At 34.2% G+C, this 21,938-nt stretch overlaps 2 protein-coding genes and 1 long non-coding RNA gene across 3 annotated transcripts; 2 read left to right on the forward strand and 1 right to left on the reverse strand.

Moving 5' to 3' along the window:
• Positions 1–2,524: 2,524 nt before the first annotated feature.
• LOC110825559 (uncharacterized) lies at positions 2,525–3,562 on the forward strand. Its single transcript, XR_002541832.2, has 2 exons — positions 2,525–2,858; positions 3,276–3,562. It is a non-coding gene; the product is annotated as an uncharacterized LOC110825559 (long non-coding RNA).
• Positions 3,563–7,516: 3,954 nt separating this feature from the next.
• On the forward strand, positions 7,517–17,666 carry LOC110824391 (O-fucosyltransferase 10-like). The gene is made up of 10 exons (XM_088222845.1): positions 7,517–8,254; positions 8,847–8,937; positions 9,178–9,245; positions 9,456–9,544; positions 9,702–9,899; positions 10,147–10,351; positions 13,442–13,609; positions 14,118–14,285; positions 15,743–15,933; positions 16,920–17,666. Exons 1-10 carry the CDS (start codon positions 7,844–7,846, stop codon positions 17,131–17,133), a joined length of 1,803 nt encoding a protein of 600 aa, XP_088078971.1. The 5' UTR covers positions 7,517–7,843; the 3' UTR covers positions 17,134–17,666.
• A 2,123-nt stretch (positions 17,667–19,789) lies between these two features.
• Positions 19,790–21,539, reverse strand: LOC110816791 (uncharacterized). The gene is made up of 2 exons (XM_022045109.2): positions 20,707–21,539; positions 19,790–20,571 (listed from the first exon to the last, which is right to left on the reverse strand). The coding sequence occupies exons 1-2, from the start codon at positions 21,347–21,349 to the stop codon at positions 19,937–19,939; spliced, it is 1,278 nt and encodes a 425-aa protein (XP_021900801.1). The 5' UTR covers positions 21,350–21,539; the 3' UTR covers positions 19,790–19,936.
• Positions 21,540–21,938: the final 399 nt, after the last annotated feature.

Genomic DNA, 21,938 nt, shown 5'->3' on the forward strand with positions numbered 1-21,938 from the left:
TAGTTGTCTTTGTTCTATTTGTGTTTTTTTGTTTACTTAACCTCCTGTGGTTCGTAATTTTTTTCGTGCTTCAAATAATGATCTAATGTATTTGGTGATTCGTATTATTTCTCTTGCAAAATCAAGAGTCAGTATTCTGCTTATTAGTGAATATTATTTATACTTTGTGATGCTCTTGGAAGTCCTTTAACTATAACTTGATCCTTCTTCATGTCTGATTTATGGTGACTATATCGTAGCTAAATGATATCCTTCGTACAGTTAAAGTTGGTGATTTTTATTTCAAGAGGTACCCAATATCTGGCTACATTTATAGCTATTGGTGCAGACAACATTGCATTTTAATTTTGTCTCGTAAGTTCATTTTATTTTGAGTACTCTTTTATGCAGGAAACAAAGGCACTACTGCCAATATGTCGTCTTTTAAGAATACGTCAGTCCTTGTTAATACGTAGTTTGGGTCCAAATTGTTCCTCAGTTGGTTTTATGGTAATTCTATTTTGTTTCTTTATATTTTTTTAAGAATTAGATAAAAATGCTCATGGGTTTTCCTCTCTCTAGATATTTGTTGTTTATTATCCCTTTGAAGATAAAATTCAAGAATTTTAAAGTTGTAAAGGCACTTTTTTCTGATAGATTGCAAGACATGCCTGCATTATACAAGTCGCCACTTGTTTATTATAAGAAAGGCCTGCATTATTCGAAGATGTTTGTTATATAGGAATCTAGAATGCTAAGTGTAGAGCTACAGATTGAAGGTTTTGGAACCCTACTTTATTTAATTGAATAGTGGAACTTTTCTTTCTTATAAAATAGTAAAATAAGTAATTGGACTTGCCTTGTTGTTGTTTACTAGAGACTTGTTATTGAAAGGAACAAATGAGGTTTCTTCCTGTTGCTGGTTATGCAGGCAACCAGTGCAGCTGTGCGGATGTGTGGCTTTTGAGTATGATTTTACTCCATATACTTTATTAGAAATGGAATTTTTACTCTTACTGGGTTTTATAGGGTTGTCATCTCATATTTGTATCTGCAATTTGTGTATTTATAGCTTGAATTTCCATTTTGGTGGATTTTTGTCTTGGGAAATAAGTCATTTAGCATAGTCCAGTTTCAATGGAGTTCATGGTAACCACGCTGGCTCTTCATAAACGGATTGATTCATTGAATATCCTACAAATTTTGTGCTTGACTAGGAATCTTTTGTTGATAAATAGATCTTTATAAATGTTGGCTGGAGTTATTTTTATTTTACCCACAAATAGTCTTTTTTTTTTTTTTTTCTTTGATGTTAAACCCCTTCTTTCTTTGGATAAGCAGCTGTCTTTGTTCTATTTGTGTATTTTTGTCTACTTAAGCTCCTGTGGTTAGTAATTTTTTTCGTGCTTCAAATAATGATCTAATGTATTTGGTAATTTTTATTGTTATTCTTGCAAAATCAAGAGTCAGTATTCTGTTTGTTAGTGAATATTATTTATACTTTGTGATGCTCTTAGAAGTCCTTCAACTATAATTTGATCCTTTTTCATGTCTATTTATGTGGACTATATCGTAGCTAAATGATATCCTTCGTACAGTTAAAGTTGGTGATTTTTATTTCAAAAAGTGCCCAATATCTGGCTACATTTATAGCTATTGGTGCAGACAACACTGCATTCTAATTTTGTCTCGCAAGTTCATTTTATTTTGTGTACTCTTTTATGCAGGAAACAAAGGCACTACTGTCAATATGTCGTCTTTTTAGAATGTCTTGTCCTTGTTAATTCGTAGTTTGGGTACAAATTGTTCCTCAGTTGGTTTTATGGTAATTCTATTTTGTTTTTTTATATTTTTTTAACCAACTTTTAAGAATTAGATAAAAATGCTCATGGGTTTTCCTCTCTCTAGTTATTTGTTGTTTATTATCCCTTTGAAGATAAAATTCAAGAATTTTAAAGTTGTAAAGGCACTTTTTTCTGATAGATTGCAAGACATGCCTGCGTTATTCAAGAAAGACCTGTATTATTCGAAGATGTTTGTTATGTAGGAATATAGAATGCTGCTTGGATTTTCCTAGGATAAAGGGTTCTTGGAAAGTCTCCCCGGCTCAACATGTGCAAGAGATGGTGAGAATTCTCGAGCTGTAGAAGCTACCACTCGTGCATAAATAATTTAAAATTAGATAACACTTCAAAATTTTTAAATAAAATATATTTATACATATAAAAAATTTTAACTAATTTTTAATAATATAATTTTGTGTTAAAAATTTATTTGGTCTAACATATAAAAGAATAAGTTTTTTTAAAAAAAAAATAACTATTAAAAATAGTATTATAATTATGAGTCTCTATTTTGTTGTAGTTTTTAATTACAATATTTGTAATTGAAAAAATTTTTTGTAGTCAGATGAGTAAAATAAAAAATGTTTTTGATTGTAATTAAATTCAAATTTTATTTTTATAAATGTAAAATTGAAAATTGCAATGTGTGATAGTATTTTAAAGTAACATTAATTTTTATTAAAAAAATTTACATAAAAAAATTTAAAAATTAATTTTATTTAATGTGAAGTTTTATTATTATTTTTAAAAAAATAATAATAATTTTTTACAATTATTTATAAAATTATTTTTAATAAAAAACTGAAAAACTCACTAATACAATCAAAAAATACATTCTTTTTAATTTTCTTTCTCTGCCGTTCACCATCTTCAATCTCTGGTTTTCCTTTTTAACCCCTTACGTCTCGCGTATTTATAAAGCAGAGGTGGCGTCACAGAGACGCGCCTATGCACTTCAGCTCCTCTATAAAAGCGCGATACTGTTTTTTGTTCTTTCGCTTGCTCTCTTACTGTCTCTGCTGTCTCTCGGTCCGGGTAGGTTTTTCTTTTCTTGCTCTTCTTTTGATTACTCATTCATTCTTCCACAATCTCGGCATAATTTAGTTGTTTCATATATTATATGCACGCTTTCTCCTACTCGGACTTGCTAAATAATTGATGGCCATGTCTTTTCCCATCAATTTCTTGGGACTTGATCTATAATTAATTTGCAATAACATGATTATCTTGATTGTCCGTCATTCTGGGCTTGGTTGAGATTTATTTTTTCATTATTCGTGATTGACTTGAAAAATGTGAACTATGCATCTTATCTCTAGGGTTCACTCTTTTTATTTGTAAATTATTTGCTCTGTTATATGTTATGGATTACATCTTGCTATTTGACTTGCGTAAGCAGAATGTTAACTATATATATAGTAAATATTTTCATTGCAATTTTTTTCCAAACAGTAAATAGACAGCTTTTTTGAAGAGGTGATAGCAAATGCACCGCCACAAAATCCCCTGAAAACATGACCTCCAAGGATTTGGAGTTTGAGAAACAAAAAGGTTTAACCCAGCACATGGTGCTCTAATTATATTATTATTATTATTGTTGTTGTTATTATTTTATTACAACTATTTATATTTATAATTGAGATTCCGTTTTACTCCATTATTTTCTGTTTAACATGAAATGTGAAGAAACATGAGAAATGTGTGAAAGGATTTGTTTTTCAATTCTCTTTTTTATGTCATATTTGATTTTTTTTTTCCCCCTTTTTAGCACAGTTTACGCTTGTAATAGCACCCTATTCATATGATGTTGTGCACCCTTGATTGGTAAGGCAATAAGGAATTTGTTGTTGATGGAAGCAGGTTTTAGTGTACATGCATACTTATGTTTGAAAAATCTATCAATATTTAGTGTGCCATGAATACCTATATTTGAACAATCTATCAAATTTTATGTTGGTATATCTTGACCAGTTTTTGTTGTGCATTTGATGTTATTATCATATGAAAACGCTTCTTTTGTTTCATTGATCACCTACATTATTCATATTTGCATGCTCCGTTTAATCTATTCAATAAGAGTATAGGAAATTCAAAAGTGCATGAGTGATTTGTTTGTACTCTGAGTTATTGAAAACTTTGTCTGCACAAAAACTAGCGTATGATTAGGCGTTTTGATTCATAGTCGGTTATAATTTAGACTAACAGAGTACCTCTAATAACTCAGTTTTTTAGGAATGAATTATGTCTTAAGAAGGAAAATTATAAAAAATATTTATAATACTTTTTAAGTAACTGTTAAAGAATAAAATTAAAATTAAAAAAAAACAGAACTCATATAAATAGAATTAAATTAAAATTAAAATAGATAAGATAATATGAAACAATATCATTGCACTATCCAATCTAATAAAATAAAATGTTGAGCCATGATATCAATAGTTCACATATAAAGGGATCCACGAGCACATCTATTACAGTAGGTTGAAGTAAAAAGAATCATAAATCAATGGCAGCTAAAGGTAGCTTTTCAAGACCTAAAGTAATAAACTTAGGGAGAGAGTAGGATGCTCTAAAATGTTATAAATTGAAGATTTACATGAATTACTTGGAGACCATATATAAGCAATGGCTCCTCCATTCTTTTGAGAGTATGATACTCTAAAATATAGTTAAGAGTTTTACAAGAGTTAATGGCTAATAAACAAGGAATCCAGCTACTATTCCTATGTAAAACATAAGCGGACCAATAACTATGTAAAGAAGACAACTTAAAAGGAACCATTTGTTTAAAATTCAACCAACACCATAACAGTTCAAATGAAACAAACGGAATTGAAGCCTTTTACTATGTGTTATATACATATTGAAGTGCTTGGCTCGATCTTGTTTTTTGGCAGTCTGCTGGAGCCTGGTTTTCCCAAGATAAAAAGGTGTCTTGCACGATTCATGGGTACTCTTATAGCCTAAAAAAGAATGGAGGACCCATTGCTTGGTTATGCAGTCAGATCGTAAGATGCTAACTAAGCCTGTATTTCCACGGGCTCAAACTCATAAAAATTAGATCTAGAAAAAGATACAGATTCGCCAGTGCCCATCGACTCAGTGGCCCTCTGTTACCTTTTAGAACTTATATTTGTGGTTTGTAATCCTTCGATTTGATCTAGCTTCTCCATGCCACTGATTAGATTATGTGTGGTCGTGATCACGATCTCCTTCTTTTAAATTTTCTGGAGGATTCTTGTCGCCATAGTAAATAAAAAGTGTGGCCGATTATTTGATGGACCAATTTGTCCCTTTCACATGGCTCTATATATGTTGAGCTTCGGTGCAGTCATAGTCTCAGTTTCGTACCTCAAATAAGTAATTCTTAGGAAAGGCTGATTGTTCATCTGATCACGAGAGCTGTGAACTTAACTCAAGAGTCAAGACATGAGTAGCCGTAGCGCTAATAGCGCCGTGATAGAACATATCTGCATCCGTTTTCAGGTGCCTCCAAATGTGACACGTGGCAAGAGCAACAGCTGAAATACGACCCTGTGAAAATTGTAAAGTCTGAAAGTGGAGAGATGGGCAGTTGGGTGAGGTGGGGCTGTGTTCTGGTCCACCACTGTGATATTCATTTAATATAAAAGCAGGGTTTTTAAAGGGGTTAGGGGAAGAAGGACACTGCATTTAGGGTGTGCATCTACCCAAATGATCATAATATACACGTATAGCTTTTAAGATTTGACTAACCCACAATTCACTATCCTTTTCCATGCCTCCCAACTGCGTATAAGGTTTTGCCCTTTTGTTTCGAGCCCTTACTACATTTCTATCTCCATGGCAGGTTACCAATTCTAACGGTGTTTAAAACAATGACAAGACCCCGATGACTTGGGTGTAATTATCGTATATTTTTGTAGTGTGATTTGACGGAAATGCCCTCAATAAAATCTCTGTACGATGGGGTAATTTTGGTAAATGAAAAAATCTTATGGTCAAAAGCTCCCCAGCAAATGAACATGCGTGGTGAGAAAGGTGAAAGAAAGAGCGTCTGTTTCGGAGCCTTCCCGACGCTTCTTTTCATGTTTTCTTTGGCGGGTAGTCGTGTCCCCACCAGGAGATCTTCACTGCTACATATTTTCTCTCTTGAATTGACCATTTTGCCCCTCAAGACTCAATTTCCTGACTAACTTGTCAATCAACTTTTTTTTCCCCCTACTCTTTACACAAACTGAGCGCATAAATTTTCTATTTATAATTTAATTAAATTATTGCGATTGCGTTTTATTTGTTAAATTTATAAAATAACTAATTAATTTTAATTTTAAAATAATTTAATCTTATTCTTTATTATTAAAACACAGTTTCTTGCTTTAAAGTTCCCGTACCTTATAAATTAATTATTTTGTAAAGTCAAAGATTTAATGATAAACTTAGCTTAACATTTGTTGTTATGCATGGAGAGAACTGAGTTGGGCGGAGTAATTTAATTAAATCTGTAAAATAAGTTACCAATAAATATCTTACGCTCTCATAATGGTTGCGTAAAGATTACGAGTAAAATAATATTTTAATTCACATTAAATACCTGAACGTAGAGATATAATGCTAACAACATTAAAAATAATATTAAAAATATAATAATGATAATAATAACGATACTATTAATAATTACAATAATATAATAACAATTATAAAAATAATAATAGTAATTTTTAATTACCAATAAAAATATCTTATACCATGGTTTGATTTTTATATAAGTATACCTTCTTGGTATTGGATGAGGACATGCCCTGCCCCTGCATTCAATGCAATTAATTAGTACGTGCTATTGTTTTGTATTTATATTTACATATTTATAATAAAAATATTTTGCATATTTAAATTGCTTGACATATATATATATATATATAATGTAAGAGATTAGTATAGAAAATATATATATATTTTTTGGTTTTTGTATTATACTACTAATTTAACATTTATAAATTAGTCGTGTGGCATTAAATATAAACAAAAGTTGGTAATCATGCCTCCATCTAATTAAGTAATCAAATCTTCTTTTACAATCAAAAACTTTCAAGCAATTAAATCTGAATACGTGACAAATTAATTATTTTTAATGAATCAAATCAACATAATTATTATAAAGAATCAAACCTCTCTACACGTATAAAATAAATAAGTATTTAATATTATTTGATAATTTTATTAATTTTTAATTGTTTAAATATTATTATTTTTTATAATATGAATAATAAAATAGAATATCATGATAATAATTGTTACAATAAACTTTAGTAAAAGTTTAAAAATTACTTATAGTGGGGAGATCATTGCAATGACACTTTTAAGCAGCACATAACACAAAATCAACTTGGAGTAATGTTGCAAAATATAGAATATGTAAATTTTTTAATTTTTAAACTAAATTTAAAATTTTAAATATTTCTAAATTAATTTTATACTTTTTTATTCCAAACATGCCGTGGAATATCCAAACGGCGTTTCAGACATTCAAACGGTTTTTAATAACCAGAAAATAATAATTAAAAAAACCTGTGAAGAGGAGGAGGGTAAAAGACGTTCTGACTCGTCTTCAGAGGTTCATAATGTCGCGTCATCAGTTTTATTATTTCTTCCTGAAATCTCTTTAAAAAAAAAACATTTATTAAGATCCCCCAGAAAAATTTCCCCCCCCCTTCTTTTTCTTTAATCCTCTAAAAAAATCTGTTAGAAAAATCCCCTACAATATACGTATCGGTGCGGGAAGAACAGTGGAGTAATTTACTTTACACTCTTCGGCCTTCGAGCCACGCCACCTCTCTCTTTCTCTCTCTCTCTCTCTCTCTCTTTTTCATACATAGATTTACTCATAATTTACATACATATACTCATTCGGTTCTGTGAAGAAAAGGATCTGATGATATCAGTACGACCTCCCCTTTTAAAGCACTCGTAGCAAAATATCCATTTTTATCTCCTTCCACTCGCTACACCCAATTCAATTTTTTCCCCTCTCATTTTGCTGCATGGCTATGAAAAGCAAGACCCACCACAACGCCAATGCCAATGCCACTAACGACAACAATGTCTACAACTGTGAGAGCTCCGAAAGTGCCACTAACAGTAACTCTCCCAGTCCCCCACCATCACCTCGCCGTCACTCTACCAATGGCACCTCTCACTGCCGCCGCCGTCTCCGATCCAAAACCCACTCCTTCTCTCGCCAGGATGCTCTCGCCGCCGCCGTCCTCACCCGCCGAAGTCTCCGTTATCTGCTCCTCCTGCCCATGTTGTACGTCTCTGGCCTCTTAATGTGCGTCGGGCCCTTCTCCGGTCTTGTGGGTCACTCACCGCTTCCCGGCTCCGTCTACCGTAGCCACGAGATCTTTCAGAAGCTCTGGGCTGATATTCAGGCTGACAATTCTTCGGCTATTGAGGTCTGCTCTTTTCTTTTGTTCCCATTTTCTGTTTGTTTTATGATTCAACTTTTTTGGGAGCTTTCCCCTGTTCAAGTAAAAACAAGGAGAGAGCGAATTTAAGGACTTTTTATTTATTTAAATTTAGTAACTGAATCTGGTCTGGTAGTAGAGATTGTCTCCAGTCCAGGTGGATTTTGAACCAGTGTTGTGTATCTCTGGATCTGTATCTACTAACTCAGCTCTGTGATTCTGATGGATGCCAATATTTTTCCCATAAAAATTTACTTTGGTTATTTTTGGCAATTGCTTTCACCAATCATCACTGAAAGTGATAGAGGGGCCTTGTTCATCTACCTAACAGCAAAAGTACAAGTTCTTCACTGATGGACTCCTTCGGTGCAAAATCTAAATGGAAAATTTTCTTTGAGAACTGGGATTTTCAAATATAATAATAATTTAATCTGGAGTTGAGCTTCTTCTGTTTTGTTTGGTATCATAAGCACTGTTTTTTTTTCTATGGATTGTTTTGCTTTATCTTTTGTTTTTATGTGGTGCATAATGTTTAATATTTTGATCATCGTCTGAGCTGCTGTACTGCTCCTTTTTGCAGTTGTCATCTGTCTGGAAGTACAAACGTCGGTTGAAAATGCAAAAGCCTTGTCCAAATTCAACTGCTGGATTACGTTTTGCTATGGAGGAAGGTAGCATACTTAGAAATTATTTAATACTGAGATATCTTTTTCAATCTACTTGTAAAGTTATACAGATGGGTTTTTCTTATCCAGATTCGTTAATATGGGAATATGCAGTATAGAGTCCCTTTTGAAAATGGAAATTGTTTTCCATTTCTCTTATAGGACTTATTTTGTATTTGATGTATAAATTGGCAAAGAAATGAGCCATAGTTCATTTGTTAAATTGATGTCTCTTTTGAATTTCAGTGTCCTCTGGACCTAGTGGTTACTTGATTGTTGAGGCAAATGGTGGTCTAAACCAACAGCGTTCTGCGGTATGTTATTATTTTCAGTGCTGGTTGCTGTACTTCTTGTATTTCTGTATGTATTTTCAGAATTTAAGTTGACTCAGAGTACTGGTTTCTATACTTCTTGTATTTCCATGTGTATTTTCAGAATTTAAGTGACCCATTAGATTGTACAGTGTAGATGCTCTTGCATATGTCTGGAAAGCTTGTTCTAAGCATTATGTTTTCTGTTTCTAGATATGCAATGCAGTGGCTGTTGCTGGACTTCTGAATGCAATTTTAGTTATACCTCAATTTGAGTTCAACAGTGTCTGGAAGGATGCAAGGTATAACTTAGTCACATGTTTTTCATATTACCAATTTTCATTTAAAGGATATCCAACATGCAATACAGCAAATACCCCGTATATTCGCCCCGCCTCCCCACCTCATCTTAATGGCTGCCCTTATTTTCCCTCTTTTCTTTGGTTTATAATCTTGCAGTGAATTTGGAGACATATATGATGAGGATCATTTCATAGCTTCTCTTGAAGGCTATGTTAAAGTTGTTAGACAGCTACCTGAGATTTTGATGGAAAGATACGATCACAATGTTACTAACATTCCAAACTTCCGTGTCCAAGCATGGGCTTCTGTTAGTTATTACCAGACAGAAGTTTACCCTGTCTTGAGGGCGCAGGGGTACGTGCCAAAGCATGATTCTTGCCATTGTAATTTTTTTTTCTTCATCTCAAATCAGATTGCTGTGTCAGTACAAATAGCAATCTTAGAAAGGAGACTTCAGGCATGAACCAATTCTTGAATTAAGATCAACAAGAAACTTTGTTCTGATTGTTTGAATCTCTGAGAGTCACAATCATAAGTTTTAAACTTTTTTTTTTTTTTGAAAGCTGTATCTGTTTCTAATTGTTGATATTTTTTAATGCAGAGTTATCCGAATTGCACCATTTGCTAATAGATTGGCGATGAATGTTCCTCCTTATATTCAGTTGCTAAGATGCATTGCCAATTATAAAGCTCTGAGATTCTCTTCACCTATAACAACACTTGCAAAGAAACTAGTTGAGCGAATGCTTGAGAAGAGCTTGAACACTGGAGGGAAGTATGTTTCTGTGCACCTGCGATTTGAGGAGGTATGATTCTTGAAGAAAGCTGTAAATTTTATTCCATGGTTTCTTTATATATTATTACATTATCTATAAAATTGGATACCAAATCAGTATCCCCCAAAAATATAATAGAAAATATACTTCTAAAAGGGTTAGAAAACTTTATAGCCCTGAATTCTACCTCAATGCTGCTTCAAGCTACAACCTGTTGTTTCTTGCTCCGCCATGTTATTAAATTTCCCCACACTTATGAGCAATATCCAGAGGTTGATCTTCTCTCCGTGACAGATACTGCCCAGTCAATATCAGTTAATATCTCTACATCTCTTCTTGCAGTTTTTCCAAAGAACAATCCTTTCCTTGGTATCATTTTTAAGTATCATATAATTCGATTTGCAGCCTTTAAATATTCTTCAGTTGGGTTATTCATGAATTAACTTACAACCTTATTGTAAATCCGATATCCAACCTAGCGTATGAGAGATATATCAGTTTTTCAACTAATATCTGATATTGTCCCTTGTTTACTGGAGGATTTTCTCCTTGTTCTTTGAACCCAATATTTGGTTCTATTGGAGTGTCTATTGGTTTACACCTACTCATTTATGTTTCCTTCAACAAGTCAATGACATACTTAATTTGTGATGTAGTGGTTTTTTTTCCTAGATCGTGCTACTTCCATCCCAAGAAAGTACTTCAAATTCCTAAGGACTTAGGTTTCAAATTCTGAGGCAAACATTCTCTGGAGTTTTAAATTTCAGTCTTCGTTTTTCAAGTTAACACTATGTCATCCACATTGACAATAATAAAAAAAATTTCCTTACTTGGGAGTACTTCACAAACAACATGCGATCTATTTGATAATGTGCATACCCATACGATTTCACTGCTCCATTGAATCAGTCAAACCATACTTTAGGAGATTGGTCCAATCCATAAAGGGCCTTGCTTCAACTTAGAGACTATATTCATATTATCCTAGGTCTCAAAACTAGGAGGGATATCCATTTAGACTTCCTCTATAAGTTCCCTATTTAAGAAAGCATTTTTTATATCAAGTTGGTAAAGTGGTCAATCAAGATTTGCTGTCAATGATAATAATACCTGAATTGTACTCAACTTCGCAACATGGGAAAATGAATTTTTAGCAGTCAATACCATTTTATTGCATGAACCCTTTAACAACTAGCCGAGCTTTTAACCTGTCAACTCCCCCATCGGTTTTATACTTCACAGTGAAGACCCTTGCTATAGTGCCATAACATGATTACATTATCATTATAAGAAGTAAAACAGGAAAGATCAGAGGATAGATACTCTCGAAAGTGGTTACTGAAGAGGATACAGAGTCCTGAGTGTACTTAAGCATTGTCAGTCGTTAGAAATTTAATCTCATTTGAATAAGATTTAGCAATAATTCTTAGTTCTTATGTCAGTTTACTAACTGACAATAAATTGCAACTTAATTCAGGAGCATAGAGCACATCATTAAACCTATCCAACCATCTTTGATAGAGACCCATCTGCAATTCTGATATAGATTTGTTTATGGCATGTGTTATATGTTTTGAACAATTTCACATTACCAGTCATGTAATCTGAAGCTCCAGAGTCAATAATCCATGCACTGATTGAATTTTGGAGATTAGATAGAGTATTAGTAAATTTACTTGAGTGGGTAACAGATCCGTTGCCTATTACTGGATGATTACTTAATAAATTTCTCAAGTACTTCAGCTGCTCTTTATTGAAAACCAAGTTCTTTTTCTGTTGCTTACCTGATACTTCAGCTTCCACAGTTAGGTTTCCTCTCAACTTTGTCTCCAGATTTTCTTTTGTTTCTTTTCCTCATTGAGTTCAATTTTGTTTCCAATCTGATGGCTTTCCATGAAGCTTTTAGCAAATCTCCTTTTATTGGCCGGGCATTCTATAGTGATTGCACCACAACTTTCCCTTTTTCTGTTTCATCTCTTGTTGAAGTGGCTAGGTATTTTGAGTAAAAAGTCTTGAACTTTCACTGAGCGTGATTTTCTTTTGGCTCTCTTCCTCATGCACTTCTACAAACACTTCACAGAAGGGCTTGGTTTTGCTCCCAGGATTCTTCCTTGGATGTTATCCAGTTCCTTGTTAGAACCGAGAAGAAATTTGTACAACTTCTTGGTCTCGATGATTCTTTGATACTAAAGACTGTCTTCTTGGCAGTGCTATTATTGCTCTTCATGCACATCAAGTTGTTGTCAGTTCCTTGTCAAGGTGTTGAAGTACTAAGTCATCATCAAGTCACTCTAACGCAAGTTGTTAAGTATACTTTCTATGAAGAGTTCTAGGGAATTATATGTTTTGGAATATGTTTAGCGAGCTGCGTCCTAGATTTCCTTAGCTGTCTTGAGTAGGAGGAAATTCTTTCTTATTTCGTTTGTCATTAAATTACAACCCAAGATATTATCATATAGTCTTCGGCTCTCTAAGTTTGGTACTTTTGTGTTGTTTATGGTTAGCGGATTAGTGGCTCCTGTAAGATGGTCATCTTTCCCTTTCCCGTACACGAAAATCATGGCAGATTGTTACCGAGGTAGGTAGTTTTGGCCATTTAGCTTGTATGAGGTTATGGATATAATTGGATTATCCATCCTCTCATTCCCCATGGGAATGGTTTCTGTTGAATGCACAACTTCTGGCTTTGAGGTTTGAAGATGGTAAGCCATGTCTTACTTTGGCATTCTGGGTATTCTAGATTCAATGGAACAGGGAACCATGATCTGATACCATGAAGAAAGCTGTAAGTTTTATTCCAAGGTTTTCTTCTATACCATTACATTATTTATAGGTTTGAATACCAAATCAGTATCCCCAGAAACACAACATAGAATATACTTCTAAAAAGTTTAGGAAACTTCCCTCTATTTAGGATTCTAGTATCAAACCTAGATCCTATTTTTTCTCTTAGATTTTCTCCTAATATTTCTGCATATTTCTTCTCCTAGATTTTCTCATAATATTTCTGCAATTCTTTTGGTTCAACTTTTTCGTGATTTTTTTTCTTTGCTAAAGTTGAGTTCTGAACCATTAAGAAGTTTGGAACTCTATGTACAATCACTTCTTTTCAAAATCCAGGACATGGTGGCCTTCTCATGTTGTCAATATGATGGGGGAGAAGCAGAGAAACAGGAAATGGACTTGGTTCGAGAGAAAGGGTGGAAAGGAAAGTTCAAACAGAAAGACCGTATCATTAATCCTGGATTGAATCGAATCAATGGAAAATGTCCTCTAACCCCATTGGAGGTATGCTGTTAGTCTGTCTTTCTTCCCCCCCTTTCTATACCTTTGGAATTCCAAAGATATTATATATCTTTCGATAGTTGCAGACTTAGGGCAGAGGTTTGTGATTGTCACTTTCATTGAACATTTCTATGTGTTATGGTTATATATGCTATGGTATTAGTATGTTGGTAAAGCAGAAAGTGAGTCTTTGTAAATAATTTCCTCATATATCGCACTAAGCAGAGGGGCATCATTTTATTCTTGCCAAGAAGTTCTTAGAAGCCTTATGAATTATAGATCATAGGACATAAAAGATGCATCAGTAAATAAATTTCAAAGAGTTTTAACTACATTTCCAAGCATAATGCTTCTTGCTTGTTTGTGTTGTTAAATACTAAGGATCCATTCTGTTTGATTTATAGCTTTGATTTCTTTATCCTTTTTCATCATCCTATTTGTTTGATGATACTTGTTTATTTTGCCAAATTATTAATCTGATTGCAACATGATGCTTTCCCTGTCAGCATAGGTTGGAATGATGCTGCGTGGTATGGGATTTGGTAACGAAACTGCAATTTATTTAGCCTCGGGAAAAATTTACCAGGCCAAAAGGCACTTGGCTCCGTTATTGGAGATGTTTCCCCTTCTTTATACCAAAGAATCTCTTGCAACACAAAATGAGCTTGCCCCATTTGTGGTAAATACTTTTTCTCCTTCTATTCCATTGTTTGTTAAAAGAATCCGGTTTGAAGAATATTTGGCAACAACGAATATATTCATTGTCAACATAGGTTTAAGTCCATATTCCAACTATTTGGATCAGAAGAATGAAACACTTGGTGCTCTGTATGCCAACATAAACTCAATTAATGTGTTCTTTTTCTATTTCTACTACCACCTTTTTTCCAATGGAGATCATAGATAATATGTTCAGTTGATGGAATTGCAAATAGATTTCAAAAAGGAAAATAGCAGTAAGCTTGTACTGCACCTGTTCTATAGAACTTAGGTTTTCTAGTTTTACTAAAGAACATGGAAAACAATTACAACTTTTTCTTTTCCAGCTTAGTATAGCTTGAGAACTGAATTCCTAAAATCAAAAAAGAGAAGGCATGTACTATCAATTGAACAAAATTTTAGGCCTCGAGCTTAGTTAAGATGGTAGCCTCCTTCCCACTTGTCAAGGGGGAGAGATTTGTGAACATTGCCTGTTTCGTGCAGTGACATACCACTCTTTTTGGGTCTTCTTGTGCTTGGTTTCATGCCAGTAGGAGTAACCAAAAAATATGGGTAAGGATTTTATCCGTGGTTCAATCCAAGATTTACTTAAGGTGGCGAAACAAATTTTCAATGAACCAGGATTTTGACACTTCCTTTATTTGTTTCTTTCAGAAACATCGTTGTCTCTAACAATTAACATCCTTGATTATCATTGTGTTAAAAGTCCAGGTCTTTTAAATTAGTTCTTTACTTATGGATCTTGACTCTATCCTCTTCTCTTTTTCAGCTGTCAGTTTGAATTTTCTCTTTATCATTTTCCTTAATTCCCAGTTTTAAAATCAAGGGTTAGGAAAAACTGGGACTGGATGTCAAAAGCAAATTTGTGTCCTTTGCACTCACGGTCAAATCCTTGGGCTAGAACATTTAATCAAATAAAAATATTGATATTTTGTAGCCAAAATGTTCTAAATGGTTGGATGTAGGGATTTGGCCGGATGGCATTAGCTTCTACTGCGTTTATTTGACCTCTAAGTTTGATAAAAATTCATTTGTTTGTTAGAAATGGATTAGCTTTGACAAGAACAGAATGTGATTATTTATAGAAATGTCTGAAATTAGTGAAGACTTAGCCCAGGCTGCCATTCACTTACTGGTCTATTGCTTCTGTGACTGCATCAATTTGAGTTTTTTTTTATTGGTCTTCCAAAAAATCAGTAAAGTCAGTTGTATTAATTAGTTAAGCTGGGCTTTTGTGGTTTCTACCACAATCCTGTGTCCATTTACTTGGATGAAATGAATAACCATTTAGCTTTCTGAAGTGAATAGGTAAAATGAGTGTAATAAGTTTGAAATGGGTCGATCAAAGACCCTTCTCTTATATGCTCTTTTTCTTTGTGATGTCTTGAGTTAAATGACTATTTTCTGTCTTGGTAGGTGTATTCTTCAAGACTAGCAGCTTTGGATTATACAGTAAGTTTGTTTAGTGAGGTTTTCGTGACAACTCAAGGTGGAAACTTCCCTCATTTTCTGATGGGTCATCGGCGGTTCCTTTTTGGTGGGCATGCAAAGACAATTATTCCTGATAAAACCAAGCTCGTTCTTCTTCTGCTGGACATGGACATGAGGTAATCCATCTCTCTCTCTTTCTCTCTCTATCTATGTATTTATCTGTTTATCCATCTATCTCTTTTCTCCTCCATAGTGTGTTTTGCTTGTTATCCTGCGCTAATCTGGGACATTTTTCAATATTTATTTAACAGTTAATAGTATTAGCTATTGGCTATATGCATCTTGAAGGGTCCAATCATTGTAGAAATGTGCAATGAAGGATCAAATGTTTTTTTTTTTTTACGGAGGACATAACATTTTGAGTTGCTTTCAATTATTAACTACCTAATTAACGATATTAACTTTTTTACCATTTGACATTTCACAAAAAAAAAAAAAAAAACTAATGAAGCACCACATAATCAAATTAATTGAACATATTATTAAAATGCGTGAAGAATAAAAAAAATATTTTATTTTATATTATTGATAAAAAATAACTAATCCATTTGAATTATATTGTTTAATAAACAAAAAAGTAAATTAGATTAAATGACTAATATTTCATTTTTTTTATTTACCACAAGTATATAGATCAACTTTTTTAAATTATCTAACATTAATAAATATAAAATAAAATATTTCATTTCAATATATTTTTTAGTATTGAATTTAATTTGATTGATAATGTGGCATACCGCTTGTCTATTTTCGTTAGCATGATATGTCATGTAATCCGTAAAATTATTGGTATTAGTGAGATAGTTAAGTGAAACTCTTAATTGAAGATATTGGGTACTTTATTAAACAAAATAAAATGTTGGATACTTAAACTGCACATTGGCACAAAGCCTGCGATATCCTTAACTATTTGAAATAGATTCAGTATAATTTTCTTAATTATTTAAATATAAAATGTTGTAGAAAATTATATAAATATAAAATGTTGTTTTATAAATAAATAAATATTATACATCTATAATAAATATAAGTAAAAAAATAGAAAACGAGAATTTATGAGGCATGATGGCTGATAGACAGATTCTTGTTTTATTTTTTGCAGTTGGAAAGCTTTCAAGGATCAGATGGAAGCAATGCTCACTGAAAGTGATCGCAAGGGGATGATGGTACCCAGGGTGAGAAAAATAAACAGGAAAACTTCAATATACACGTATCCATTGCCAGAATGCGAATGTCTCCAGAATTCACTCAACTCAACAGTAGAACTTCTCCAGGCTGTAAATGTTTTTGGTTTGAGGCTCAATTCCACAAGATAACCCTTTCTTTGTTACAGGAGCTTCACATTGATCATATGCTCATAGCATAATCTTTCAGCTCTGGCCATATTCTTCGTAACATCCACCTTGTTGCTAATGCTAAACTACCTGCAGATGGCCATTGCAGTTCCTTCGGCAAGATGGAGGTGTCCTAATTTTGCTTGTGCTAGGACTATCTCTTCCCACATTATTGCTTGGGATATCTGCATGAAAGGTTTCGGGCTGATCTTTACCTCGGTTGAAGTTTGTGATTATCCAGAATTGAAGGAAGGATAAGCTGTGTCAAGTGCAAAAGAACTGTTTTGCATTTGGTGGGTAAGTGAATATACAGAAAATGTTTGGTTGGACTTTAGAGTTTCCACCTCAATCAATCCCTTTTCACAATTGACATTTTTTTTTTTATAAAAAAAGTTTCAGGGTTTAGTTTCTTCATATAGTGGACTTAATGAGTATCTGGATGCTGCAATTGTATATTTTGATATATAGTGGTACACACTGTTTTTCTATGTGGAATTTAAACTTGGGAGTTTGTTGTTTCAAATATTTTTCTTTTCTTTCCTTGTATCCTTTTATCTTTTCTCTTTTCTCTTCCCCTTTCATCCCAGCTTGCGTATTACTGCTTCCTTATTTACTTGGATGAGTTGAAGGAATAATATCTAAGCTGCTAGATAATGTGCCTGATGAATTCCTTGAAATTATGATTCTGTGTTTGGGTTGAAAAGGAATGAAAAATAAAAACTTTTTAATTTAGGGTTATGAAATCAGCAGCCACTCTTCCTTTTGAAAAAGAATAATATTAAGTTAAATTAAATAATGTTGGGAGTTTGTCCCCAGTGTAAGACCAGCGATTGAGGGTGACCTAACGGTACAAGAAACATGGGTGTGGGTTCCGCCATGGCCAGGCTCAGAACCCCAGCCCCACCTTCGGTTAATTCTGGCAGTGAAGGTGTAGGAGGCATTTACCGTGTTTGGCTGTCTCTCACAATCACTCCTATTCAAGTCACGTAGTTTTCATTGTCAATCATTTCACGCCCTTTCTCTTTTCAGCATGTGTTGCTTCTTCTTTTCCCTTAATTTCAATAATTGACAAAAAATAAATAACTAAAAAAGAATTCACATGACACTCATGACCTCTTTTGGGGCCAAACTGACCAAATATGTGACTTTGGAGGATACAGATGGCAATTAATTTGGAAAGTATGGATTATTTCACAGAAATAAAAAAAAAAAAAAAAAAAAAACAACAACAACAATAAATAAGCCCCAAAAAAGTCCCCCCTTTTTAGAATTACAAACTTCCATTTCCAATTTCCATGGCCTCGAAATCCTCCATTGAGCACCCATGCTACAAAATTGGTCTCAAACATATTTACATTTATTTTTTAGGAAACTTGTAAATTTACTGGTCGGAAAATATAAATATAAATAACAAAAAGAAGTAATTAAGCCCATACCACACCGAGATGCTTAAAACCTTTTCGGTAATCGAAAATCAAGAAAATGAAAATCATGAGACAATGAGTACAAAACAAGAGTCAAATTTTAGTAAACCTCTAGGCTTTCAACTCCACTCATGCGCGACCGCTAACGTTAATTGCAGTCGGCAGCTCAGAGAGACACGACAACACCAAACGCCATGCCGTACGATTGGACAATCCCTCCGTGTCACCAACAACCTTAACCTTGACACGACAAAAACTGCATTCCCCACTCTTGAGTTTTAATTTTCAAATTTCAAATTAGTAAATGTAATTAACTGCCAAGTTGTGTGAAATGTAATAATGTTCGTAATGCAGAGGAGGAGCTCAATCATGACTTTTGCAGAGTAAAACATTAATAACAGCAACCTTTTTTTTTTTTTTTTTTTTTTTTTTCTTTTTGGGGTTAAATAATTATGGTAGTTTCAGACCGGACTAATTATGCCACGGGGGTCTCCAATATAGTTCTAATAATTTTATTATTATATTTAATCTTAATCCAACAATTATGAATTAAATTAAGCTCACGTGACTACCGAGTCCATATATTATCAATAAAGTCCACACTCCTAGGCCTACCGCCGGAGATATGATGACATACATTGGACATTAGATAATGTGATACATATTCTTTTTATTAAATTCATAATTACCTTTTACTTTGTTCGGTATTAAAAAAAAAAAAAAAAAAAATTACCTTTTACTTTGCTTTCGTTACGAATGAAATTATGCATAATTAGTTTGCTATTCTCCTGCAAGCTCTACTTATCGGGGATTGCATCATAAAATTTTAAAAGAAAAAATTATTTGTCTATAGGTAATGACGTTGATGTAATTGTCGCTTTTTATTACTACGCTACAAATTTCTTTTTGTTCATTAATTGACAAAATATAAACCTTATACACTCACATAATTTGCCTCATTATTAGATTATACACGTATATAATATAATTAAGTTTGGTTGGGTTGGTATTATCAATGGTGAAGATTCTAATTTGTACGAGACGCTAACGTAGAAATATAATCTCGGTGTCCAACGTGCAATTAATGCTCCGTATTGGTTTTGCCAAATCTGTTCCCAGTTTTTTAACTCCCCCAGATTTGCCACCACACCAGATTTTAATGCTTTCTGGGTTGACTCACACCTACCAGATCAATCAAGCATTCAAGACGAAGCTTCTCTGCAACCAGAGCTTTATTTCTTCTTTGTCCTTTCTTCCCATGGTTAAAACCCAGAAACCAAACAAACAAAAATAACCAAAACTTAAAAGCAACAACAGAAAATCTTATCTTAATTAATTACCTCCGGTGTTAATAATCCAGACTAAAAACCTCTGTAGATAACAACAAAGCAAGGCAAAATAGCCTTCGGATTAAACACATACAACTCGTCTAAATTAGAGTATAGCCCAACAGCTCCGGCCACCGAGTCATACTCCTCCATCCCACCCATTCCTTGACCTTCCGTCGTCTTCTTCACCCTCCCTGCAATCACCCTGCATACCAACATTGCTCTCTTCTCATTCCCTCCATCCTGATCAACTCCTCCGGCTTTGTCGTGCGCTTTGCCGCTGGTTGCCGTCGTCAGAATCCCCTTCGTGTCTACTTCTTTGGCGACCTTGAACCCGTTCTTGATAATGCTACATACGTTGCAGTGAGGAATGGAGTTGCAGAGGTTGGAAGAGCCGTTAAGGCCGAGTGAGCATGCGACGGTGGTGCAGTGAAACCTGAGGAGCTCATTGCCGTCTGCTATGCAACGCGGGTGCTTTTTGGGGAACTTGGTGGCTTTCGCTTTGATCGAGTCTCGGTATTCTTCGAACTTGGTTATGGTTTTCTGGGTGTTGTGGACCTTGAGGATGCGGTCGATTTTGCAGATTGGTGTTTGTTTCTTTAACCAGCTTGATTGGAATATAATTTCCACGATGTTCTTGCTTGTGTCCTCTGGTCCAAGTTCAGACACTGGGTTTTTACAGCATATGAACGTTAGATTGATAGATAAACGAAAAAGAACAGATTCAAAATGAAAAGAAATGGAACCAGTAAGAAACAAGTTACGAAGAACAATTTGAACAATTTGAAGAGAAAACAGAGTACCCGCATGCCTAACGGCTTGATGAAGCTCCAGATTCTCGGGCTTCATGAAGATCTCACCACATTCGGGGCAAGAACTAATACTACCTCTGAGAGAAGGATCTCTGGTGATCCCAAGAACAGGATCAACCACCATTCTACACTCGTAACATCCAGAAAATCTACGAAACGGCATTCCTCGAAAAGACCCGCCATTAATGGAGGAACTGGAAGATATAGATAGTGAAGAATTTGTGGAGGAAACAACTCCTACGCCATTAATCTCTTGAAGTGGAGCTTTCATAGATCTACTAGAAGCTATTTCCATTGAAGCCCTTTTCTTTTGGCCTTCGGGGGAGGATGTTTCGGGCCTGTGCATGACTTTTGTGTTGCTGCATAGTGACCCAGAACACTTCATTTTCTTGCATTTCTTGCTGCTGATTTCCTCCACAGCTTGCTGCTTCTGCTTTTTCGGTTGCTTTCCTTGTTGCTGCGGCTCCTGATTTTTCTGCTGTTGCTGTTCATGGTCTTGTGGTTGGATATGTTTGCAGTTGAAAATGCCTCTGAGAAGGGCCCAAGAGGGCGGTTTCTCAGCTTTTAGCGGCGGCTTGTTCTGGTTCTGGTGGGTTTCGTCGGCGGAATTTCGTTTGTTTTTGAGCTTACCCATTTTCTGAAGAGATCTGGAAGTGAACAAATGGCGGGTCTTTACTAACTTTTAGTATGAGATAACTTGGCTATGGACATGATTGAAGTAGCTAGAAGGGTAGAGTTGCAGTTGCAGAGGAAGAAGATGCCCTTTACAAGTGGGACTCAAGTCCTAGATATGGGAGACGTGGGGCTCTTTCTTGTTATTTATGCGCACACAAATGGGAATTTTATAAGGTCGTTTGCTCTACCTGTTTGCACATGATGAAAATCTAACCGTCGATTTACACGATAGATACTTGGATCACTAGGAGAAGAAACAAGATGGGTCCCCCGTATTAAATTACTCAAGGACCCATTCTTTTTATTTATTTTTTTAGTATTTTATTTTGTTGGAAGTCGAAGCTGATTCCTTCCATTCTCGCCCTCATTAATTACTCTGCAGATTAAAACATTATTAATGGGAATTTTGAGTTTTTATTTGTTAATTTTGTTCTTTTCATAAGTTTGTTTGGATTTTTTACTCTTTCAAAATGAATTCATAAATTTTTAGGGATTCAAATGTTTAGTGATCATTTATAGCTTACGAGTTGTCCTCTTTTAATGTTATG

The sequence above is a fragment of the Carica papaya genome, chromosome 1 (genome assembly GCF_054855325.1).
Source record: "Carica papaya isolate Zhongbai chromosome 1, ASM5485532v1, whole genome shotgun sequence".
Taxonomy (NCBI): domain Eukaryota; kingdom Viridiplantae; phylum Streptophyta; class Magnoliopsida; order Brassicales; family Caricaceae; genus Carica; species Carica papaya.